The 26,960-nt window shown below is 39.5% G+C and overlaps 1 protein-coding gene across 1 annotated transcript in view; it reads left to right on the top strand.

The window, feature by feature from the left end:
* LOC124612675 (CCA tRNA nucleotidyltransferase 1, mitochondrial) overlaps nucleotides 1-26,960 on the top strand; it is a 56,357-nt gene that overhangs the window by 10,898 nt on the left and 18,499 nt on the right. Inside the window, exons 5-6 of the mRNA XM_047140999.1 lie at nucleotides 14,309-14,435; nucleotides 25,145-25,338. Of these exons, the coding sequence (XP_046996955.1) occupies nucleotides 14,309-14,435; nucleotides 25,145-25,338 (321 nt within the window). The remainder of the gene's footprint in view (nucleotides 1-14,308; nucleotides 14,436-25,144; nucleotides 25,339-26,960) is intronic.

Raw genomic sequence — 26,960 nt, 5'->3', positions numbered from 1 at the left:
AGCATCAGACCTAAAAAAAATACTGGTGCTTGGGTGCTGCTTGATATATTCAGCATGTGGTGCAGGCTGACACAAGAGAGGCAATGTCTTTATCCAAACCGTGCCAATATAGGTGTCTGCGGACCAACTTGCCAGACAAGGAGGGTGGGAGAGAGCTGACTTGAGACGTGTCAAAGCCTGTTTGCACGCCGTGTCCCAACTCAATGCCCACCCTTGCACAATAACCCCGTCAGGAGTGTTGAAATCATGACGGCCTGGGGTATAAAACGCCAATACTAGGTGATTTGACCGAGGACAGCATCAGTTGCTTCACATTGGTGGGAGGAGGCAGGTTTTGAATCACCACAACATACTCCTTAGAGGTGTGCGGGCCGCAGGCATCGATCATGAACCCAAGATAGCTGACCTCTCACACAAAAAAGTCACACTTTTCTTTCCAGCAACACAGGTTAGCCTGGGGAAAAAACCTGAAACACCCCATCCAGCTTGTCCGCAAGGTCCACCGCAAACGAGCCACCGACAATGACATTGTCCAGATAATTGACCGCTCCGGGCACCTGGCTTGTGAGGTGTTCCAAATAACATTGGAAAATGTTATTTGGAAACTGGAGACAATTGTCATGGAAAAGGCCACATGGGGTATTGATGATGACTAGGATCTGCTGCGATTCCTCTTCCAACAGTAGCTGCAAATAAGCATCACACAAATCAATTTTGGCGAAAACGGTTGAGCCCTCAAGACATGAGAGTATGTCATCCACCGATGGGACAGGATATGCATTGATGACAGACTGAGAATTGACCTTGACCTTAAAATCACCACAGACGTGTAAAGCACCATTCGGCTTCTCAACTATGATGATAGGCATTGCCCAGTGACTGTGCGTGACGGGCAAAAGGAGGCCTTCATCTTGTAAGCAGCGGAAGTTCCACCTGGAGCCAATCACGGAGAGCAAAGGGTGCCGGGCGGGCCTTAAAAAAATGTGGAACAGCAGAGGGAAGAAGCTGAACATGTGCGGGCAAATTTGTATTCTTGAGGGGAAAAAACCTTATTTCACAAAGCACGTAGCATCCAGCGCACGTCGGTCTAGCGATTATTCATATAATTTTGAAATGCATCCCTGTTCATTTTTTAACGTTTTTTAACACATTCCTTGTTGATTTCTGAATGAATCATAAGTTGATTTTTGAATGGGTGCATAGTGTACGTGATGTCTCTGCCAGAGGAATCCCGGTCGCACCTAGAAATAAACTTTCCTGCAGACAATAGGGGTGGGGCTGTATGAGCTGAGCAGAATAAAGCCGAACGGGTGAATGCCAATCGCTGCTTGTTATGTGATTGTCTGGGTTTGCAAATGATCAGCTTTGTTATAATTACGAGCGAAATCCATAGATTCAGACTGTCAGAGTGGAAATAAACGACAAACAGGAATAATAGATAAGAACGATCACATACTATCTTCTCGGTGTCTCCAAGAAAATGAAATTTTAACAGAAAAGTTTTGGCCAGATCGTTACACTAGTAAGGGCCAGTTGTACAGTCCCCGACTAGCAGTGGCTTAAGTTCAGTTCTGGGAGTAGCGTGGAAAATGAGTTCTACGAACACGTAATAACACCTAACTGGAGAATAAACGTGGGATAACTAAGCTGATGATTATGGCAGGACTAGTGAAGTTAGCCAGAGAATGAGTATTGACACTGGCAGAAACAGTTACAGAATTAATGATGACAAGATTGTTAGAACGAGGAAGGAGAAGAAACTGGGAGACATCACACAAACTATGGAAGTATGTGACAATTCCAAATTTATACAAAAATTTCGTACTACTGCTTTTCGATCTCATGCTGGAGCATATTAATGTAATGTGAAACTATTTCCTAACATAAAGCTTTTTGCTTTTAGTAGGCGTAATAGGCATTTGATGTTGGTACTTCATGAATTATATTCTGTCATGCTATAAAAATGACCATTTGTGCCAAAACAGTGTTATTTGGTGAGCGTTACAATTTCTGCAATATTAGGCAGGCCTGTTTCATTTCATCTAGCAGACAGTGACAAAACAGACGTAATCAGATCGACAAATCACACCAGTCTTGGGTACTATTTGTATTAACAGCTTTTTCAATATTAGATAACAACATTTCAATTTTTCATGTAGCAAAACGTTTGATGAACTTTGATGAGGTAATAGATTCTTTCGCAGAAAGGAAAGCACGCCATGTAAAACTGTAGCAATATGAGTGAGAAAGAATGCTAAGACCTAAGGATAGAAGGAATGTGTACAGTCTTGCTTGTCTCTTGTCTTTGTGGTTTTATGTATCCTATATTTAATTTCATGTCACACAAAACAGCAAGTTATTAGCTAATAGGCAATAAAGAGTGCAAATTTTCTGAAGAGTTCTTGTTCTCCTGGTCACAAATAATCCCATCCAGTATTAATTGTGAGTTTTTTTTTAAAGAGGGGCAGGATGTCAAACCGGCCGACTGGGAGTAGGAGAGGCACCACAGGAAATTTTAATTTCCACTGTCCAGAATATAGGTTTGATGGCTTCAGTCACAAAATACATATGTTTGAATTCCAAGAGCGAAATACAGTGACGTGCGATAGAAGGATGTTGTGTGAAGAGGCGTGGCACTGCACTTTGGCACACTTAAGACCAAATAACATGTCTTACATTTTCTCGAACATATATGCGTGATGTATCTGACTGTTCAGAAAGATGTAACCCATAAAATGAACATTTTTTGAAAGGTCAGCTTTTTAAGTTTTTGGCGTCCTATCTCAAACACTTGGGGGGGAGTTTGGGAATATCGTAGATCCAGGGCAGATGCTCAGAGCAGTCAATTTATTTGAAACGAAGTGTTTAATTCCACGCTGTTGGCTAGTTTTAACTGTTCACTGCATTTCAAATGCACATTTTCATCTTCTAGCAGGTATGGCATTATGCCATAATAAAGAACCAAACATGAAATAATACAGTACTTGTACTCCAAGAATATTTATATACTGAAAACCACACTGAAAAGCTTAATATCAGGTCGAGGCATACATCATTGGGAATCTGGACATGCTAATGTGCACTATAAGCTGAATTATGCATTTTAGTGTGGTTCACGAAATTCCATTGCTCTTGGAGTCTCCTCTGCTGTCTTGTTTCTGTTAGAACATAATGTAAGATCTTTTAATGTATGAACATACGGGCTTCCTACATCATTGTAGCTGCGCGAGTGCAGTGACTCCTGTTATCTGGTGCTCTCTGCCAACTGCTGAAGTGAACCTATTTCTGACAGGTCGTGGGAAAATATTGCGAATGGTGGTTTGAAAAGCATTAAGCCTAGTTTACACAACATCATTAGGCTGCACCACTCGTTGCATGGAATGAGTTGCACGCAAATGGTTTTATGCATGATTGTAGACCTGGCGACACCAGTATACTTATCAGTTTCATCGTTTTGTGGGTTCCTGAGTCATGCCTGAAATGAAAGTTTTGGCAGCTGCAAGTCACAGCTTGTTGCGTGGAATCTCTGCATAAGAAAAAAATAAGAAACGTGTTTCGATTTGTAACTGGATGAAGAAAGGACATAGCTCGGTTGCTTACAGATCACATTGCGTGCATTACAACTGAGAACACTTGGCATGCTAGAAGATAAAGTTTTAGTTTGTGATGCCATTTTTTCATTAACACCAATAATTATTAACATTAACTAAGAATTAACAACATTAACAGCAATAATTATTCAAAGCAGGCCGCATTAAGAAGAGAGTGGTTTACAAACTACTGTCTTAAAGATAGATCTTTACAGTGGCAATACTCCAAAATTCAAACATATGTGGAAGGGGAGCACTGCTGGGACATTTTAAATAGATGAATATTGAATAAAGAATGCAGCTTCTTGATTTGTGTACCCTTCCCTCCTGTCAACAATATTCCTTAAAAATGTGTCTGCCAACAAGAACTATGGGATTTTAGTCTTGTAGACGAGAGCATTTCCACAGCCAGAATTGTACTTGCCTGTATTTTTCTTAATTCAATTGTGAATGTGCTTCTAATTCAATAAATTTTGCCTGCAGCTCAGATATTGTCAAACCGTCTATATTCTGATCGCACACGACGGTCTCAGGATCAGCAATATGTTGCTTATTTTTGTTATCAGCATCACTGAAATCCCACAAACACCTATGCAGAGCATAGGTATCCAGAAATTGAACATTATTCTCTGTTCCCCACTTCATATTTCAGTTTGTCCACACACTATGAACATACGTAACCTCAAAACTCGTGTTGCCAAAGTTGGAACACACCGAAAGTGTTTAGTTTCACCAATGAGTTGGGCAAAAGTGCGGCACGCATGCACAGTGGCCTGTAGCGCAGTTGTCTGCAACCTAGTGATGTCATGTAAACTAGCTTTACTTTCAAAGTAAATTTCATTTTATGCAAAATGAACTGTGTCTGAGAATTTATGATGACTTTCTGAAGTCACAGAGCGTTTGACTCTCATTTAAAAGGCAACTTTTTGAGGATGAGCTATTTAAAAGAATTTTGAGCCAAGAAAATCAGACATTTATCTGTGATGGAATAAACTCTATGAGCTACCACTTGCAACGCTGGTGAGTGAGAGCAAAGTTCTGAATGCGTGAGCATTGCCTGAATCTGCTGTTGAGTTTTTGCCAAGGACTGAAGAAGCTCCTCAGAGGAGGCCATTCCGTTCGATGTGTCCTGCGGTTGGCAGGAGAGAACTAACAGTCAATTTGAACACACTTTATTATAATTAAAGTAAAACGCCTTCTTGGCATACACTAAGTTTTAAACGCAATAATAACCAGAAAACCCCACAGCTCGTTTGGTTGCAAATCAGATAAGGAAACAAGACAATGGAAGGAAAATACTAGCCAAAATCTACTCTACAAAATACAATGTGCTACTACCATGCTACGGCGAGTGAATACAATGCTAGGGCCTGCGTAAGTACTGGCCGGAGCTGTTCCTAGCTGTTGATAAACACTGCCGGTCTGATGGTCTAGGCGTGCTTATAAAGCCAGGTCAGCGGAATGCTACACGAGTCATATGAGTTCTGATTTGTGGAGTGCTGTCTCATGTTGTCTGGCGAGGTGGTTTCGTGTTTATTTGGAAAGTCTGTTATGGTTTCTGTCCACTGGTGATGTTTCTCTCCACGCTCCTGAAAGGGGGTTGGCAACCCATCTTGCTTGTCAGTATAAGGGGCTGCTAAGAGAATTGTCATCCACAGCTTTCCCAGGATGCTAGGTGATAAAGTACAAATCAAGTTTCCCATAACTGATGTTTTTTTAATTGATGCTGAGTGACATGTAGGAGATTACTCTCTCTGAGAAACCTCATTTTACTTCAGTTCATAATTTTTTTGTAAAAGTACACAACAGATGGATGTCAAAGCTATTTGGGGGACCACTTTTGCTGCCCTTCTTGTTGACAGTTTTGACCCATGCTAGGGCTAACTCATTTCATTAATTCATTCATCCATTGTCTTCTGAAGATCCCATGAAGAAGGAGAGCCTACAGGGATGTAAAATGAGTCAAAGTGTACATTAACAAGAAGACAAAGAATTCATAGAAGCTTGATCTGTTTACTGTATTAACAATAAACTGTCAGTATACTGCTTAATACTATCCTCTCTTAAGCCAGCTAACATTAATCAAATAAATTGGAATGAAAGCTTCCTGTTTGAAAAAGCAGTTGCCTTCTCAGTCATACTAGACATCCTCTGTTTATAAGCTGTTAGTGCCTTAATGTTTACTTTATTACAGGTATTTTTCAGAAAGAATATATACCTACACCTGTAAATGAGTCCTATTTACAGTACACTATAACTTGGCATGCAGCTTTCTAATGACAAGTGCAGATAAAGCAGGACATCTGATACCAGCCATCAGCTTTGGCCAGTCACATCATACAACATCCCAAGACGCAACAAATGGAGACTAATACTCTTAAACATTTCTGTTGGTTCCAAATATAATGATTAAGTGCAGAATTGTGCAAATTCTTTATAATAAATATTGAAACTAATGTGTCCATCTTAGGAAAATGGAGGTCTTGAGTGGTGAGAAGCTAACAATTAACATAACAACCACAAAACCACATCAGCAGCAAAATAATACAAAATGCAACAACAGAACCAATAATTTAAAGAAAGAGTCCACAAGAGCAAAAAAATGAATAATTGGTATCAAAAACATCAGTTGAACTGTACAGCTTAACTTGAAAGACTGATACCAATACAGAAACCCAAAAAGAAATTGCAAAAAAATCCCAGACACTAACAACATGCAGTATTGACAACATTATTTGAGCTATAATCTTCATTGAAATTGGATCCATAGCTGCAATGTATTGTTTAATAGATTTTTTATCACTTTCAGCTATCATGTTGATTTGTTATACTGTTCTACAATTTTGGTCCTGGGCTGTTTTCAAGTAGGCTATTTAAAACAGAAGCATTACATACACAATGTGTTGTCTTCAGTTAAGGATTAAACACAAAGTATGTTAAATCTCAACTTATTTTAAGAAAACTACAACTTACTTCACAGAAGATTGTCAATGGTACATTATGCCACACAAGTTTTTGGTTCTGTGTATATTTAATTATTGTTCATTGTTGTTTGTACTTAGGAGATATGTAGCTGCCACAAATTTGAAAATTTAGCTCAGTTATTACGGAACCATTTCACTAATAATCAGTTGTTGCAGAGATATTATACTAAGTATACATAAATAAAGTTGATATGCTCATTGTGCATAAACGGTGCTTAAAGAGTGTTATTGTGTCACATGCATGTAAAAGTAGGAAAATTAATGAAATTAAAATGAAACTAAGGTATGCAATTTACCTTGTGAGCAATTAAACATTTAAAAATGTGCTTTTATAGCCGTTTAACAAAAAAGAAATGAAAAACACAAAATGTTCATTCCTTCCCTTAATGAAAAAGGGATGAGAATTGTGAAATTAGAATAAATTGCATAATTTTCATCCCTTTTACATGGTTGTAAAAGCACAGCTTTAAACTCTTATAGACTCAAATGGTAAATTATATAACTTGGCTTTATTTAATTTAATTAATCTTACTACTTTTACATGTGTATGACCGACTGACACCCAGTAAGCACTGCTTGTGTATCTTGAGTACATCAGCTTTGTATATATGTGTATATTTAGTGGAAGATCTCTGCAACAACTGATTAATAGTGAAGTCCTTCCATAATAACTGAGCTTCCATTACCAATTTTTGGCTGTTACATATGGTTATAAGCACAACCATTATAAATGCTAATTAAATATACACAGAGGCAAAACCCTGTGTGGCAAATGTACCATTGACAATCTTCTGTGACCTAATTTGTTATTTTCCTAGCATATCTTGAGCTCTGACATACTTTGCGTTTAACTCTTTACTTATGCTAACACATTGTGCTTGTAATGCTTCCATTTTATATTCTTGAAAATGGTCTAGGACCAAAATTGTACAGTAGTACAACAAATAAGTAAAAATGACAACTGAAGGAAGTACAGCATCATTTAAATGATTTGAGCTATGTAGCTCAACTTGAAACACCGATAGTGATAAAGACATCCTAAGATAAAAAGCAAGACCAGTACACATAGTAAAAATTGTGAAAACTAACAAAAGGCAGTATCGACAACAACAGGTGACCTATCTATGGAACTGTTAAACCAAAACTCACTTGTATCACTAACGTCAAAAATCTAACCTCGACATTGTAGATAAAACAAACTCCAGCGTACCTTAACTCCAGTTTCACTGTAGAAGAAACGCACAAATATGTACACATACAGTATATATGACAATAACAAAAAAAAACCATACTTACAAACAAAAGTGAGCCAATACACAAATCTAGCAATTAGCAAAAACAAAAAGTCATCAACGCAATCTCCTGAATAGTGAGCCTAGTCTTCTCAAACCAGAAACCTCTCTGGATGGAATGCCATATGCTGGCCCATCAACAGTGCCACATACAGGGTGTTAACTAACGTATGGGAACCTCTGGAGAATTGATGGAGGATTTAAAAAGAAGATTTTTATTTTCTTAATTATAGACATTTTTTGTTACCGCAAGTTCACTTCATTTCTGACTTTTTGTTTTCAAATTTCCAGCTTGTTTCTACAGGTATTATTTCTTTTCAAGTGTTGTTTTCTGATGGCTGAATGAAATACTGAAAACATCAGCCATTAGCTTTAACGTGAACTTCTAAATGTTGCATCATGGATTGTCTTAATTGTTCCCATGACCCAGGTGTCTGCTGTTTCTGCTGAAATCCTTCTTAAATAGTCAGTTTAATATCATCAACATACACAATAGACCTTGAATACACTATTTCCTTTAAGTGCCCCCAAAAATAAAAATCCATTGCACTGAGATCAGGAGATCGAGCAGGCCTAGATATTGCTGCCACACGACCTGGTCATTTATTTGGCAGATGCTGTTTTAAAATTGTACTTGATATCAGAGCAAAATAGTTTTTCAAATGTTGACATCCTTCACCAGTGCATTCAAGAAGGATTTCAGCAAATACAGCTGACACCTGAAATATGGGAGTTAGTAAGTCAGTCCATATGTGCTCTTTAGAAGGTTGTGTTAGAGCTAATGGTAGACATCTTGAGCATTTCATTTACCCATCAGGAGTCAACATTTGAAAGCAAGAAAATGAAAACAAAGCAGACATGTAACAATAAAAAGTGTCTGTCACTAAGAAAATTTTAAACCCCCAGTGTGACTTTCAGGAACCTAATTGTGTACTTCATTGTTACATCTATAACTAACAAGAAACATGCTATATTTGGAGGACAAAAGAGGCAGAATGTTCAGTTCATTAATTCCTGAAGAAATTGTGTCTAATAAAGAGATAGTAAAAGCCTTCCACTACTCTTTATAGGTATCGGTTGGCTTTCCTAGACTAACAAGGAGAGAAACCGAATAATAAACAAAGTGTTGGTGTGGACAACAGTGGGCTAAGACCACTGTTGTTTTGTCTCCCTCCGTAAATCAATCAATAAAAATCACACATAAAATTAAATCCCCAACCATAAATGGCATACCACACTAATAATTTAAACCCAAAACTGAATGTATGGCCCATAACTGCCAGCTTCAAAATAACAGACCTCCACAAACTCTTCAGTATTATTATCACAAACAGCACTCAAGAAGTCCAGTATAACAAACATAAATATCCCACTCTAGAGCTTGCCACCACATTCTCTAACATGATTGCTCTGTGCAACCACAATACATTTCAAATATGCTGCGCTGTCATGACACCACACAACACAATTATGTCACAGATCAAAGCCGGTGAGTGGTATTGAAAGCTTGATTTCCTAATGTGAATTTTCAGTTCCTGAATCTAGATATTTGTATAACTTATAGAAAGAGTGACTAATGACGTATGTTTCTATTATTCTATTGGATTGTTATGGATTCCCAATCTCTTGCTTACTGTTGGATGGCAGCTTGTTGGTTATATTCCCTCTAGAATGAATAGTTCCATTCTGCTTGCTAGACAACAGGACAAAGTCTACATGAAAATTATTGTCTCTCTTGTGCTGTGTTCAGGGTTGTCACAAGTTCTGGAAATCAGGGAATTTCAAACATATCAGGGAAATTTGGAAAAAAAAAAATCACTGGAAAAATCTCTTTTTTTGTCTCAGTAGCATGAAATTGTTTGTTTATTTAGATGGCATGCTTTGTCACTGGCTGGGTGCAGCTGAGTATGTGAGTGGCTTCCCTAATCTCTCATTCTTACTGCTTCTCCCCTTCCCTCGGCTTACAGTCAGTGCTGCCACCCTACTTGCTGCTAGCCAGCAGCTGCTGATGACAGGCAGGGAGGCGTGAGCAGTGGTTTGTTTGGATCTCATTCTCAGAGCTTGTTGACGCTGCGGCCAAAGACAACAGACATGTGGATGAGTTGTGTCTGAGTGATTGTGTGAATGTGTGAGTGTTTTCATGTTCTGACCAAGGCTATGGCCAAAAATTTAGTTGTGAGAGTGTAATTGTCTTTTCTACGTGTCTGTCTGTGGCTTAGCGATCATCTTTACGGTGTGTTGCTACCTATTTGCGCAAGTCATCTGTTGCATGGGTGGTTACCATGGTCTCATTTCATCGGCATTTTCTATGTGTCTGTCTGTGGCTTAGCGATCATCTTTACGGTGTGTTGCTACCTATTTGCGCAAGTCATCTGTTGCATGGGTGGTTACCATGGTCTCATTTCATCGGCATTTTCTATGTGTCTGTCTGTGGCTTAGCGATCATCTTTACGGTGTGTTGCTACCTATTTGCGCAAGTCATCTGTTGCATGGGTGGTTACCATGGTCTCATTTCATCAGCATGTCTGTGAGACGTTATCAGCTGGCCACACTAGTGGACTTCCATGATGGGCAAAAACCGCAGGCCATTTCTGTGGGTATCTCTGACAGATCGGGTTTGCCAATCTGTAGCTTGTAGTTTCCCACTGATGTGCTGGCCCTGCCTGTTGGATTTATTCTCACCGATTTGACCGCAGGCCGATTCTGTCTGTGTGTGGTGTAATTCAGTGGATTTTCATGGTTTATCCATGGACCCAGGACTGTGGTGCTGCTCAACAGGCCAGAGGCCACAGGCAATGGATTTAAGGAATTGCAACTATCTCATTGCAAGTACATTGTACAGTGCGGCATTTTATAGACATTTTATTTGTTGTAGTACATTTTAGCACTTCGAAAGTAGTTTATATATTAGAAAGTATGGATGATAAGAAGAAGAAAATAGTGGCAGTCACTGACAGTTTGTACGCTATGTACTCATGTATTTCTTGAAAGAAAAATCACACCATACCTATAGAGTAACATAACACAACCGACAACAACAAACATAGTGGAACCAACTCTTTATTGGCGGTCACCTGTAGTGTTAGTTTATACAACTCTTCGCACCTTATACATTTCTTGCAAGAGGCCTGCTTTTTTCTGAGGTTATATCTGAAAGCAGTGAAGGTATTTTAAATTTGACTTGCGACTCCAACAAAATGCGTATATTTGTCACCAAATGTGTTTCGCTTTATTGAAATAAAATAACATCAGTGGTCTTAATGAAACACGTATATCATTCGGCTTGATTTTCCATCTAAAAGCAGTTAATTACACAATATGTTGATGTTAGTACTTAAGATTTTTGCTCACATGGTTAGAAATACAGATGTCATTAAATTTTTTTGCCAACTTATGTCTTTACTTACCCTTAAGATCTCAAAATTTGTCAGGGACAAATGCTAAATCTTGTCCGGAAATTGGGGCAATATCAGGGAATTACGCTTGGGTAAGCTTGTGGCAACCCTGGTGTCACTCTCAGTTCAGCCGACAGTAATTTTGTCATCCATGATAAAAAACCATTAAGGAAAAAATGTGTCGGCAGGTGAGCGTATGAGTTTTAATAAGCAGTCTGTTTACTTTAAGTACACTGTCCCAAAAGATAATTTCACTAGACAACAGCAAGAGAAAATATGCAAAACAAAGACACATTCTTGTATGTAGGGCCACACATCTGAGATGCCTGTAAGGGCAAACCACAGTGAGTGTTTTGAGTAGTTTATTTGTGGGTTGGCTTCATTTAAAGTGTTGTTCAGCTTATGACCAAGGCATTTCACACATCGTGTTTCATTTAGTGTATGGCCATTAATGACTACTTCTGGTTCTAAAAGGTCTTTTTCCTTTGTCTGAAATCACATAACATGAGTCTTTGCCATGAGCCAGTTGTATGCATGTTCATTTATCATCTGAGCTGTGCGTGTTAGGATTGAGTTTGGAGACATAATTAGTATACTTGTGTCATCAGAAAACACTACCATTTTTTAACTACCTGTTAAAGTCATTGGACAACCATTTATGTGGGTTGGAAACGACTGGGCACAGTGTCAATCCTTGCGATATTCAGCATGTTGTGGTCCTTCATTGTGAAGTAGTTTCATGCCTGTGACACAGGCTCTTAATGGGACTCTCCGTTTTCCATTATGAATATAAGACTCCATTCATGCTAGAGGGATCCCGAGTAGAATTTTGTGGTCCACACAATCAAAGATTGGGGCAAGCTCACAAAATATTCCCAAAGAATGATTTTTTTGTTTAACTCTGGTACCACTTCATTTGTCGTATTGCTTTCTTTGTGCAAAATCCTTTAGAGAAGTCAGATTGAGAGGCAGTTAACAAATTCTGCTGAGTTAAATAAGTCATTATTCAGCCAAAAATTCTGTGTAGAATTGCCTACTAATGATGCTGCTCATTGTGCATAGAGTCAGTTGCAGGACCTTGATTACTTACAGTGCTAGGTACTTAGGACAAGCTGTTCCAACCAAGCTCCAGGGTGCCGGAGTGCTCACTGCGGCAGCTCGGAGCCTGCGTGGAGGGGGAAAGTGAACTCACTGCCCCCTGCCCGCATGCAGCTGCAACTTACGCAATAATCTGTGTTCAATGACAGCTATGGCTAGCCGTGGGAGCCCTGTATCTCTATTGGAGGATACCTATCTATTCATTGAGAGGGAAGGTCGTCCGCTGTGTCTTGTATGTCATAAAGTACTTAATTCTGCGAAGAGGTACAATATACAACAACATTATACACATCAGACCTGCCGTTCCTAGCTGACATAACTATGCATCTGAATAATTTAAATCTGTCATTGCAGGGCAAAGGGCAGCTACACGACCAGATCAAAGCATTCATGGAAAAGTTACGTCTATTTGAGAGGGAGATGAGTAATGGACATTTAACGTTCTTCAACCGTCTTGCTTCTTTAAAACTACTTGAAGGTACTACTTTCGGCTATTACCAAGCAAAGTTAAAGCAGCTCATCACATCGTTTGAAACACGATTCCGAGACCTCACTAGTTTGGAAATGGAACTTAAGGTGTTCAGCACTCCTTTTTCAATTTCCCTCAATGACTTGTCATCGTCACTTCAATTGGAGATTATTGATTTGCAAAATTCAACTTTGTTGAAAAAGAGGTACTACAACACATTGCATTTATCACAATGGTATTGTTCATTACAGCAAAAAACATTTCCCAAGCTTCACAACAATGCCGCTCAGATCATGTGCATGTTTGGATCTACATACTATTGTAAACAGCTTTTCTCAGCAATGAAAAGAGTAAAAAGTAAGGAACGATTGTTACTTCAGGATGCAACAATGTAGGCCATCCTCCCCATTAACGCTGCGAACACTTTGACGCCTCATATTTCCGATCTTGTAATGAAAACAAAATGTCACTCTACAGAGGCCCAATAAATTTAGTATGCAATTTCTTGTAAAACAGGTGTTTCTTATTTATTTCCTGAACATCGTATTTCCTGGTGAAGCATGTCACCACGTCTTAGCAGCTAAGAGTATGAGCTTGTCGATCTTGTAAGACACAGCTGGCACATCAAAACGATTGCCTTGCCACCTGCTTCAGCCAGCCATGCCACGTGCCGGCCCACTTGAATGGTCACAGCGAGCGACACGACTCCCTGGAGCAGGGAGCACTCCACGGCTCACAATGGAACCAACGAGCTGGAACAGCCTGACTTAAGATGAGGTGGTGGAATGGCATAATCAAAGTAATTGTAATTAACTTATTTAATAAGAACTTGAGATAAGGTTTGAAACATCTCCTTCCTATTGTTACAAGTGTTCAGTGTTGCAGTTACTCATAATACTACAATCAAAGCCAGAATTCTTGACAATTATTTCTCATTTTACGTGGTTGGTTTTCCAAGCATTAATTAAACAATTTAATCACACAAAATAACAGTCGTACATCAAAGAGCATACTTGTAACTCTCCTGTAGATGACAGTTTACATAATAACATAGGCAAACTTCCTGCCAGTTACACACCTTTGCTCTGTGCAGCTGTGACAATGAACTTTGTGTGTCCTGTGCTAAGTAACAAGCTTGACAAATCCTTGAAATAAAATAGAGTACAGTTGAATGTCTCCTTATTATCATGTGTTTCCAGTACCCATCCAAAGTCATTTGACTTCCATATTGTCTGTATCCTGTGATACCTTTTCTGCATATTACTCCACAAAACATCAGCAGCACTATGGTGGCTGCTGAGGATTTCTCATTTGTACACACATAGTATATTGTTCCAGTGTCTCACTAATTTTTGAATAAACTCTGCAGCACATTTGCAGCTTCAGTGTGACGCACCCTAACGAATAAGTTTGTGTGTGTGTTTTTGTCTGTTAGTTTTGCATGAACTTTACTGGAACTGACATTGAGTCCTTATTTCAGGTCTCGATGGAACTGTCTATGATTACTTTGATGGATATAATGATCTACTGAAAAGAAGAGTTGTATTTGTAGGTAACCCAAATATTCGCATTCAGGAAGATTATTTAAGAATACTTCGATACTTCAGGTAAGCGTTTTTTTCTAATAAGCAGGCATTTTATTTATTTATTTATTTTTTTTCAAAAAGACTTAATTTTTTAATTCACTTTGCATACTGCAAATGCACAGTCTTGTGAAATGTGAGTGTAGAAATAACAAGAAAGAGTAATTTTGTATGAAGTCACTGTAGCATGAGGGACAAATTAATTATATCAATGTTGACATTGATGTTTACACATTGCTTTTGAATAGTCTGTCTCATGTATTTGTTAATCCTTAGGATACACGTATCTTTCAGTGCATTATTTCTTGATCATTTTGGCATTAGTTTCTGACAGCTTTTTGTGAGTACTGTATGTTCCTTACTTTTGTCATATTTAATTGTTTTTCAGTGTTATGTTGAAAATGAAACTCAACCCATTAATTGCATTATACTTATAACAGTGGAAAGTTCAGGATGGAAAATATGTAAAATAAGGAAAGGCAACCATTTATGTATAGCCGTGCGGTACATAAACACAACAGAAAATAGTATTCATAGTAGCTTTTGAGCTCTTGCTCTTTAACTAGCAGAAGTACAGGCATTCACACCACAACCACATAGACACTCAAGCACACACCCACACCCATTGCAAGACTGACTGTTGAGTATTGAGACCAGTTGCCTGGATAGATGGTAGAAGGAAGGGAGAGAAGGCTCACAAGGTGAGGAGGGGGTAGGGTGATAGTGTGAGGCAGATGACTCCAGCTACACAACAAGAGGAATGGAGTTCAGAGAGTAGTGCATATAAGACAGAGAGAGAAAAGAAGGGGAAGAAAGGAGATGAAGTGGGAGACAAGGAGGGAAGAGAGAAAGGGATAGTAATGGGAAATTGTCGAGAGGGGGGCAGGGGGGGGGGGGGGAGAGAGAGAGAGAGAGAGAGAGAGAGAGAGAGAGAGAGAGAGAGAGAGAGAGAACACAGTGGTAGGGGAAGGCAGTACACAATCCAGACAGGGAAGAAGTGGTGTGGACAGAAGGGAGAAAGGAAGAGGTAAGGTGAGGCAGTGGGAAACAGGTAAGCAGCGGTGTAGGCCATGAGGATTGCGAGAATGCAGGATATGTTGGAGAGACAGTCCCCACCTGCACAATTCAGAGAAACTAGTGCTGAGAGGGAGTGTCCCAATGGCTCACGTAGTGAAACGGCTGTTGATGACTCCATAAATACATCTGTTCATATAAAGTACACCAACTACCAGCAGTACCTCCACTTTGGCAGTTGTCACTCAGTTCGTGTCAAAAAGTCTCTTTCTTACGGTCTCATCACCCATGGATTCCACATCTGTGTTGGAAAATGTGAGTTGCTAGAATATACCAGACATCATACCGGAGTCTTTATTGACAGACAGTATCCTGTCCTGTGTGTCCACAAACAGATCACATGTGCAATCTCTGACACGTGACGTCAGTAAAGTTGTTAACCAGCCACCAACCAGCACTCCTCTAATTATCCAGCATCATCCTCACCTTGAAAAGCTCAACTACCTCCTTCACCAAGGATTTGACTACTCCGTTCATGCCCTAAGATGAAAAATATCCTACCCTAAATCCTACCGTTATCACCCAAAGTCTCGTTCTGATGTCCACCCAACCTACAGAATATCTTTGTCTATACTTACTGCACATCATGGGTCCTTTCCTTGTGACTGATCCAGTTACAAGACCTGTACCATACACCCATCCAATACTTCCTATCACACTCCAGTCACAGGCATTTCCTACCCTAAAAAGGCAGGGCCTCAAGTGAAACCAGCCTTGTTATATATGCTGCAGTTACTGTGTAGCATTCTGTGTGGGCATGACAAGTAACCAACTGCATACTTGCATGCATGGCCACCTCCAACTGTGGTAAACCACATACATGACCATCTGGTTGCTGAATATGCTGAACACCACAACATAAATAACTTAAATAGCTGTTTCATTAAATGACACATTTGGATCCTCCTTTCCAGCACTAGTGTCTTCGGATTGCTAACGTGAGAATTGTCTCTCCAGCATATCCTGCACACTCTCCTCCTGGTCTAAACCTCCTCTAACCTGTTTCCCAGTGCCTCACTTTACCTTTTTCCTTCTCTCTTCTATCTGTATCACTTCTTCCCCGTCCAGATTATGTACTGCCTTCCTTTACCTCCCTCCCCTTCCTCCATGTGGTCATTCTCTCTCTCTTTCTCTCTCACTCACCCCCCCTTTCCCCCTCCCTCCCCCTTTCTATCCCCCCTTTTCCATCCCTCTCATCCCCTTGTTTCTCCTGCACCTTACCCTTCTTTCCTCCCCTCCCCTCGCCTACCCCTCATCTGTCTCTTACATACCCTACTCTCTGAACTCATTTTGTTTTGTTGTGCAGCCACTAAGTTATCTTTCGAAGGATCTGCCTCACACTATCCCCTACCCCTCCTTACCTCATGTACCTTTCCCTATTCCCTCCCTACTTCCATCTGTCTTGGCAACTTCTCTGAATAACCAATAATTGACAGTTAGTCTTGTCGTGGTTACAGATGTGTGCATTTGGGAATCTGTGTGGCTGTGTATGTGGATGTCTGTACTTTTGCTAGAGAAAGAGCAAGAAGTCGACATCTAGTGTAAATACTGTTTTCTGTTGTGTGTTTCTATGTGCCATGCATCAGTCAGCTGTAGGTTAGTTGTTACCTTTTCTTAGTTTACATATTACATTATATTTTTTGATATCACAAATCCATTTATTTATATTATTAAAAAAAAGAAATACTTAATATGAAACCCATTAAATCCAATCAATTGTAGAATAATTAACACCACACACACTGTTCAAACTCCTCAAAAGAAAATGTTGTCATAACTTCAGAGTTGTATTATGAGACATTATGTCACTGATCTGTCAACACACTACTATATTGGGAAAACAGCAGCCCATAGTCTTAATCTGAAAGTGAAAGACAAACTGCCTTCTGCACAACACAATATATTTGACATGTGCACATATCCTGCTGGCATGGAACATCACTTTTCCACTAAATTATGAAGGGATTTGTATCCTTTCAGGATATCTTACGTGGATGAGACTTAACATTCTAGGTAGTTGTAACAGACTCTTTGCATGTTGTCATTAATAGAGTTCATTGTATCCCATGGTTGGAACAAGATCCTAGAGTAGTGAAAATAGATTACATGGGTATGTGGCCATAAGAGTTGTTAGCATAATTTGGTGATGCAACGCAGTGCATTTCAGTGTTTCCTTCGCATCTGCCTGAAGTATTTGTTCCTTCATTTTTCTCAAAAGCGTGCTGGTTTAACTAAAAAAATTAATTTTCCTGCAGTAATGCAGCTATCTTCACTTTTAATTTGAACACTGGTAATTAATGGTCTTATGTGGCAGACCTCTCGAAATTTTTACTCTACAAATAGTACCAAAAACAACACTGTTTGGGGAGATCTTGACTATGGTGCATCAGCTAAACAGCACATGTTTGTATTATGCGAGTAAGAATATGAAAATCACTAAGTGTGACATTTTTGCGTCACAAACATGTAAATCAGCACGACACCCACTTGGCCAACCAGTGAGCGATGGAAATGTAATCTCATGCAAATGTGTTTCTGGCAGTAAAAAAGAACACAGAATGATTATTTCAGTATTTATCCACTATTATTTTTACTGTTTTGTGAATGGAGTTTGTAGGGACAAGGTAATCAGTTGTGTCGATGCTTAGGTTAGGCTGCTGGGTTATCAGACGTCATGTTGCTTTATTTGTTAGCTAAAGTGCCGTATTTGATTTTTTTTTTTCAAATATATATATTTGTGTATTACAAAAATATGTAGTTTAATTGATTCATCACATTAAAGATCTCTCAAAAAGTGCCAATTTTTGTGTGATAGGTTGTACAAAAATTTTGGGAAATCCCACGTCCATGACTAAAACTGTTGCTGGGATAGAGATTTTTGGAAGTGGAGTGTTATCATTTGGCATCACAACTAGAGCCATAGTTCTTTACACGGGAAATCAACTGTAATTTTAAGATTAAATACAATTCTCAGCATTGAGAAACAAAATCAAAATCTAGTAAAAGCAGTCAATAACTATCAGTTACCAATATAAGTAAATTGTCACCGTCAGATCTACATTTTTACATGGAAACGGGAAAAATGACAGATTGTACAATATTTTGCAAAAAGAATCAATTCTGCATTTAGTTGCTAAAATTGCAGATTTCACATTTTTTCGCTGTATTGTTTACTCGAAATTTTCCTGTTCTTAACTTTACTGCTTCCAGAGGTTAATCACTTGTCCTGACCCAAAAGACTGACAGTAAAAAATAAATTTGGTATGGAAATTTTTGGCAGAATCTAAATAATTTAGGCATAACAGTAAACACACACCTGTAAAATTGGCTGAATATACAATGCTGGGGACTGCTGTTTGGCAGCTAGATGGGGATGAAGGGTTATCTCAGATGGGGTGGATGAGAGGAGGAAAGAGGCAGGGAGCAAGAGGGGGAGAGGGAGGGTTGGGAAAGGATGGCTGATGGCACAGAGGGCAGCAACAAGTGTGCAAGCTAAGAATGTGGGAGGGGGAGACAGCAAATGCACAGGGTAGGGATGTGATTCACTGACACTGGAAACAGTGCATTCGTACAGGGCACAGTGCATTGAGGGAGTGGATTGGGATGGACAAGGTGAAAGAACAGACGAAGCGGAGACTGTCTGGAAGACGGGGTGCAGGGAGTCTGTGAAATCAACTCTGCTTTTGGCTATGGTTTGGTGGTAACAGTTAATTCTGTGGGACAGGTAAGTGGTGGTCATGCCCAATTAAAATGCTGTGCATAAATGGCTGCAGAACTGGTATGACATGCCTGCATTCACTATGGGCCCTGCCTCTGACAGTCCTAGAGTAGGATGCCCTGGGCGAGTGAATCGGGCATGTCTTCCGTTTGGGCCTCCAGAGGGATATGACTCCATAGCAACGGATTGGAAATGCAGGGATAGAGCAGAATGTTGTGTATATTGGGTGTGCAGAAGAATACTATTTTTGGAGGGTTGGGGAGGATTGTGGTTAGGGTATTCGTTTCTGAGCACTGTGATACATAGTCAAAGCCCTGACAAAGGACATGATTCAGTTGCTCCAGTCCGGAATGGTATTGGGTAATAAGGGTGGGGGACACATCTTTGCTGTTGGTACTTGATGTTGTGTGAGTTCGGGTTGTGTGAGTGTGAGGATATGGTGCAGGAAATGTGTTAGCATACTATGTCTGGAGGATGGGACTCGTCTGTGAAATCCTTTTGAGACCTACAGCATGCTGGGCAAGGGAATTCTTGTCACTGCAGATATGCAGTCAGTGGGAGAGCTATCAAAACGCAGGTCCCGTTAACAGTTAGTAAGCTTAATAAGGACAAAGGGATGCATGTACCCTTTAGAGAGATGGAGTCACCATCCAGGAAGCTGCATATTGGACTGAGGAGGACTAGGTGAAGCGAATGGAAGAGAAAATGTTGAAGCTGTGGCAGAATGGGGATAGTGTGTCTTGGTCTGGATCAAGATCATGAAGATATTATCAGTGAACCTAAACCGGACTGAGGGTTCATTGTGTAAGGAGGCTCCAGGTGGCCCATTAACAGATTGGCATAGGAGGGTACCATGTGGGCAACTGTGGCAGGGCCATGGATTTTTTTTTTTTTTTTTTTTTTTTTTCACACCTTTCCCTCAGAGTAAAAGTGGGTATGTGTGAGGATGTAGTTGGGTGGACATATAAGGAATGATGTAGTGGCTTTGAAATCAGAAGGGTCATGGGCATAGGGGGTGTTAAGGAAGTGGCTCAAACAGTGACGAATAGGGATCCAGTTAATGATGAGGCGGGGTTAGTCAAGAGTCGGTGAAGAAATGGCTGAGGATTGGATTAGGGATTGGAGATAATGCTGTACTTATGGGATGGAATCACTGTGGCAGGGCTTGTAGGGGGAGTAATCTTACAGTTGGCAGATGCCTGAGAACAGTGGTGGAGCCTTTGTCTGCAGAAGGAATCATTAAATCAGGACCTGTCATGAGATTGGGGATGGTGGGGATGGTTGTTCTTTTTTCCATTGAGAGCTTTGTGTTCTTGGGAAGGGAAGTAAAGGATAAATCACTACTAACCATTAGGGGAGATGTTGAGTTGCGGACAGGCACAACAAAAAGATTGCTAAACACGTGAGCTTTTGGCCAAAAGGCCATCTTCTAAAGAAGACCACACACACACACACACACACACACACACACACCACATGCGCGCGCGCGCACATGTGACCACTATCACTGGCCACTGAGGCTGCACTGCCAATGAGGTGAGAAGTGGTCAGAGACAGTGGTCATGTGTGTGTGAATTGGGTTTGCGTGAACATGCATGTGCTGTCTTCTTTAGAAGAAGGCCCACTGACCGAAAGCTCACATGTTCAGCAGTCTTTTTGTTGTGCCTGTCTGCAACTCAACGTGTCATCTATGTGATGAGGAGCAATCAGTCTGTTTCATAATATTGTCATTATTCCGTCCTGGGTTTTCTAAGGTGAAGATAAGGGATTCCTGGAAGGTAACCAAGAGTTCTTTAGATATAAGAGGGAGAAGGTCATGGTTGGATGGTGGTATGAAATGGGGAGAAGCAAAGTTTATCATGGGATTAGGTTGGCGTTGTTTGGGGGGGGGGGGGGGGGACTGGTAGCAAAGAAGTGTTTCTACTGTAAGGGTAAGGAGAAGGTGAGTAGCTCTCTGATGAGCCCAGCATGTTTGAACTGGGGTGTGGGGCTGAGGGGCTGAAGGTGAGATTCTTGGAGAGGACTGAAACTTCTGTAGAATTGAGGTTTTTGATGGATAAGTGACAAAAGTATTTTTGGTTTGTTTATGTTTTTGGTTTTGTGAGGTGTTGGGAGGGAGTTGTGGAGATGAGGCAGATGGAAAAGGTCAACAAGGCAGGGTGGGGGGGGGGGGGAGGGGGGTGCTATGAGTGGTTCCAAGGGCATTTACCGGGATAGGATGGTTGTTGACGGGTATTGGTACTCTGAGGTGGGAGGGGACACCCATAATCTTGGGGTAGCGTCTTTGATTAGGAATCAAAACTATGAATAAAAATCATCAGCAATGGTGGCTGAAGACTTCCAGCGTAAGAAGTTACCCTGATCTGTCAAGAGCCTTGTCAAAGAGAGTGGAGGGGCACACAGACGTTCAAAGCACTCTCTTTTCATTGGGGCGGGGAAAGTGCCCCTAAAAGGTGGAAGAATCAGCAATGATCAACAGCTTGAGGAAGCAGAAGACAATGGAGATCAGAGCATTAAAGACACATCATGTCTATCCATGTGACATGTGGCCTATAATTGAAAGAAATGTCATAGTGATCTCTCCATTGGTGAAAGATTCTGGATTAGTCCCCCATTCAGATGTCTGGGAAGGGGCTGCCAAGAAGGAGGTGACCATGAGAAAACGATTAAATGTCCAATGAAAGGCTAACATTCTGTATGTCGGGGCATGGAATATCAGAAATTTGAACATGGTAGGAAAGCTAGAAAATGTGAAAAGGGAAATGCTAAAGCTCACTCTAGATGTAGTGAGCATCAGGAGTTGTTCACGTTAAAATCAACAGCAGACCAGCACTGACAACAATAGTTCAGATATACATATCGACGTCGCAAGCAGAAGATGAAGAGAGAAAGTATATGAAGACACTGAATGCTCAGTATAGTATGTAAAGGGAGATGAAAATCTAATAATCATGGGGGGGATTAGAATGCAGTTGTAGGGGAAGGAATAGAAGAAAGGGTTACAGGAGAATATGGGCTTGGTAGTAGGAATGAGAGAAGAGAAAGACTAATTGAGGTCTGCAATATGTTTCAGATAGTGATAGCGAATACTGTGTTCAAGAATCACAAGAGGAGGAGGTGTACTTGGAAAAGGCTGGGAGATACTGGAAGATTTCAGTTAGAGTACGGCATGCTTAGGCAGATACTTCAAAAGTAGATGTTGGATTGTAAGGTGTACCCAGGAGCAAATATAGACTCAGATCACAATTTAGTAATGGTGAAGAGTAGGCTGGAACTTAGGAGATTAGTCGGGAAGGATCTATGGACAAAGAAGCGGGATGCGGAACTATTAAGGAATGAAGAGATATGCTTGAAATTCTGTGAGGCTATTGATACAACAATAATGAATAGTCAGTAGGCAGTTCAGTTGAAAAATAATGGACATCTCTGAAAAGGGCAATCACCGAAGTTGCAGAGAAAAACATAGGTACAAGGTATATAACTGAGGAAGTCAAGGGTGACAAAAGAAATACTTAAGTTGATCAACAAAAGAAGGAAGTACAAAAATGTTCCGAAAATTCAGGAATACAGAAATACAAGTCACTTAGGAATGATATAAATAGGAAGTGCAGGGAAGCTAAGATGAAATGGCTACATGACAAATGTGAAGAAATCAAAAAAGAAATGATTGTTGGAAAGAGTGTCTCAGCATACAGAAAAGTCAAAACAGCCTTCAGTGCAATGGGAATTCCACTGTTATATGCAGCGGAAAGAGCAGCTAGGTGGAAAGAGTACATTGAGGGCCTCTGTGAGGGAAAGAACTATCTGCTGATCTGATGGGAGAAGAAACAGGAATTGATAGGGGAGAGATAGGGGATCCACTATTAGAATCAGAATTTAGAAGAGCTTTGAAAGACTTAAAATCAAATAAGGCATACAGACAGATAATGTTTCCAAAATCATTGGGGGATATGGCATCAAAATGATTATTCACGTTGGCATGTGAAATGTATGAGACTGGAGATGTACCATCAGACTCCGAAAAATGTCATACAAGAGCCAACAAGTGCAAGAATTATTAAACAATCAGCTTAACAGCTCATGCATCCAAGTTGCTGAGAAGAATAATACACAGAATATTGAAAAAGAAAATTGTGGATCTGTTAGATGACAATCAGTTTGGCTTTAGGAAAGGTAAAGGTACCAGAGAAGTAGTCATGACATTGTGGTTGCTGATAGAAGCAAGCCCAAAGAAAACCCAAGACACATCCATAGCATTTTTCAGCATAGAAAAAGCGTTTGACAATGTAAAATGGTACAAGATGTTCAAAATCTTTGAGAAAAATAGGGGTAAACTATAGGGATACATGTACAAGAACTAAGAGGGAGCAATAAAAGTGGAAGACCGAGAACGAAGTGCACATTCAAGTAATTATGGACTTAATTCACTCATCTAAATTTATGACACAAATGGATTTCTTGAATATGTTGTATTACCACACTCCGAACTACAATGCAAGAGTAAACTTCAACATTATTATGCACACATGGCTGTATGTTTTGTAGCATCAGTGAATAGAATAAACCAAAACTTGTAGTTTTCTTACATTTCATGTTAACTAGTTGCATTTTAGGACAGAACTGGATTTTTTGGAGGACACGCCCCATTTTCCGTGGTGATGAAACAGCCGACAGTAGTGCTAACACAACTGTGCGGGGAGAAAATCTACAGCATATGTGAAGCCTTTAGATCTAAATTATACATAAATGTAGGTGATCTTAAACTGAGTAACATGAGATAAAAAACTAACTTTGGAAACAAGTATTTAATGTTTATTGACGTAAATAACATACACCTTATCATAACAATTAAAGCTCAAAGCAGGTATTCAAAGTGATGTGTGCCTGTCTCAATGGGTGCATTAGAAGAGAATCCATTGACAAATATGAACTCTGGATTAAAAATCATGTGGCCCCATTGCTTGGACAACTTGTTCATAACTGTGTATTTCACAGGCAAAGTGAAGAGTACTTATTGATGAATCTTCTCTCACATGATCTAACACTATCTCTTCACATTTTCTCATTTTTCTCATAAGTTTCTAAGTGTTGTGATAAATTTCATCCAATAAAGATGGTAGCTTTTGCAAAAGTGTTCTCTGTGTATTTGTTCAGCTTCCCAGGAATTACATTCTGCAGTCCCATACATTAAAACTATGTCTACAGGTTCCTGTAACATGTAATGCTCCATAGTCAAAAACCAATCATGAACTGTAAACAATGCTAAACTCCACTGTCACCACATCACCAATGACTGTATTGTATTTTTAGATAGTGCTGCCAATGTCCATGTGACAACCAGTGGTTTGTTATGAAATGTAAGACAATGCCTCACACCCGTTACTCAGTCGCTTCTCATATTGTCTGAAATATTTATTTTAAACCATCGGCAAATAGTTTGAAATAGCTTAGGACCCTCTACTGTATGTATGTTATTTACCCTAAAGGGAATACTGGATTCATCCACATGCAATTTCCATATTTTTGGAGCCCTGAGGAAAGACACTCATGGCCGTATACATGCTTTGGATGTGCATGCTTGGGTTGGGTGCAGTCATCGTTCTGTAGGCAAGTGCAAACATTTTTCCATGGAGGCATTGACCTTTATGTCTCACAGTGGGATAAATGTATTAAAAGTTATTCCAAAGTTTTGAAGTAATAAACAGTTTACTTACTTTTTCCTCCATCTGTCTTATTTTCATTTGACTGCCTCTTATAATAACTTTTGCACTCACACTATTGTTATCCCCTCCAGAATGAAAGTCAGAAATGATTATTGGCTGTACATGAGACAGCATAGATTTGTGCGTGACTTACGAGATACTGAAATGTGTGAAGTTTATTGTAGATCACAGCAGTTGGTAGTTGATGAATTTGAGTGCAGTGAATGGTTGTTTTTCAGATTTTACGGCCGAATTGCAGAACATCCAGATAAACATGAAGAAAAGACACTTGAAGCAATTAGAAATAATGCTGAAGGCTTAGCGCGCATTTCAGGAGAGAGGATTTGGAGTGAACTTCACAAAATACTTGAAGGGAACTATGGAGGCGATTTAATGCTGAAAATCTTAAGTCTTGGTATTGGACCATATATTGGTAAGTACTTGCCTTGGTGCAGCAGGTGGATGGACACCCTTCTTTTTAAAAACAAAATCAAATTAGATGAATTTCTGTAGTCGTATTTCCAGATAAAAGAATGATGCGCTTGAGATAAATGCACATAAATAATCACAGAATCACTGCCTTTCACAGTCAAATCTTTCTTCGTTGAGAACTAAAGAGAGACTGAAATGAAAAAGTAGGTAGTGGGAGTTTCTTAACTTCACCACAAAATATAAATCCAGTGTAATATGCCACACTGCTCACAGCACTGTCTGTGAAGCTCTGCAACAATTACCCTTATAATATGCTGGTACTGCCTTAATAATGTTAACCACATATGAATAATAAAATGGTTGTGTTCAGTTTTTTTTTTTAAAAATGAGACATCACAAGGCTTTAAATTTTTCAATTCATTTTTTGTGTTCCATTTTCACTAACCCATAGTGTAGCATGGAAGGGTGAGATATGTTGAAGTCTGTTGTCCAAGAATGACTAATGTGCTATAAAACTTGCTCACTTTGTTTACTTCATTATGACCCTCTACTCAGTGAAAAGAATTATTAATTAACTGAAAGATAACACGAAGGAAGAAATATTTTTACGTGTACTGTGCAGACATTGTGGAATGTAAGTTGTATAGAATCATGGGGATTGAGAGCAAAAAATGATGCAGTGTTTGGCATTTAAACTGTATGAAGAACTCTCTATTTCAGAGATATTTTCCCATGATATGTTTGAGGCATACATGTTACCTGTCCTGTCTTGCAAGTATTTCACTAATTTTTAATCAGTCTGTAAGTTACATTGACAAAGAAAGTTTGGCTTTGAAAGCCAGTGTGTAAATATGTTGTGTTTTGTGTCGCTGTCACCAATCATTGATGAGAACATTGTTTTTTATGCTCTTGATTGATATTTAAACTATTCATTATATGTCACTATTTAGTGGTACCAGTACATGTTTTTGGTAGGTGACAATATGAGACTATTCTGGACTTACATTCAGGATGATGATGCTTCCAATCCCCGTTCAGCAATCCTGATATAGGTTTTCTGTGATTTCTCTAAATTGCTTAAGGCAAATGCTAGATTGTTTTCTTTGAAAGGGCACATCTGATTTTCTTTCCCATTCTTCCTTAACCTGAGCTTGTGCTCCATCTGTAATGACCTCTGTGTTAATGGGACATAAAACAATAATCTTCCTTCCTTCTTTTTTGTGTGAGACTATATCACTGTGGCCTATTTTGGAATGCTGAAACAAGATGATTTTGAAAAACAGTCACTTTCTGTCCATTAGGTTTGCCCACAATTTTGCTTAAGTTGCAGCAGAACTAAGCAATGTTGTTTAGTGCTAATAAAGTGGCAGGCAGTTGATTGAATTGAAACCTCTTTCCATGTGAAATTCAACTGTCTGTGTTTATTTAAAATGCCATAGAAGCTACAAAATTAGTCAGTAGATTATAGTCCTAAACTGATCATTATTACAATAATGAAAAATGTAGGATCAAAACTATAAGGAAAAATGAGAAAGGTTTCCAGTCACCTTTTGTTGATTAATATCTGACACAGTGAAAAACACTATAGCACAGCACAGAGTAATCAGTCACAAGTGGGTGCAT

This window comes from Schistocerca americana, chromosome 4 (assembly GCF_021461395.2).
Source record: "Schistocerca americana isolate TAMUIC-IGC-003095 chromosome 4, iqSchAmer2.1, whole genome shotgun sequence".
Taxonomy (NCBI): Eukaryota; Metazoa; Arthropoda; class Insecta; order Orthoptera; family Acrididae; genus Schistocerca; species Schistocerca americana.
This window is presented reverse-complemented; position numbering and strand designations above follow the sequence as displayed.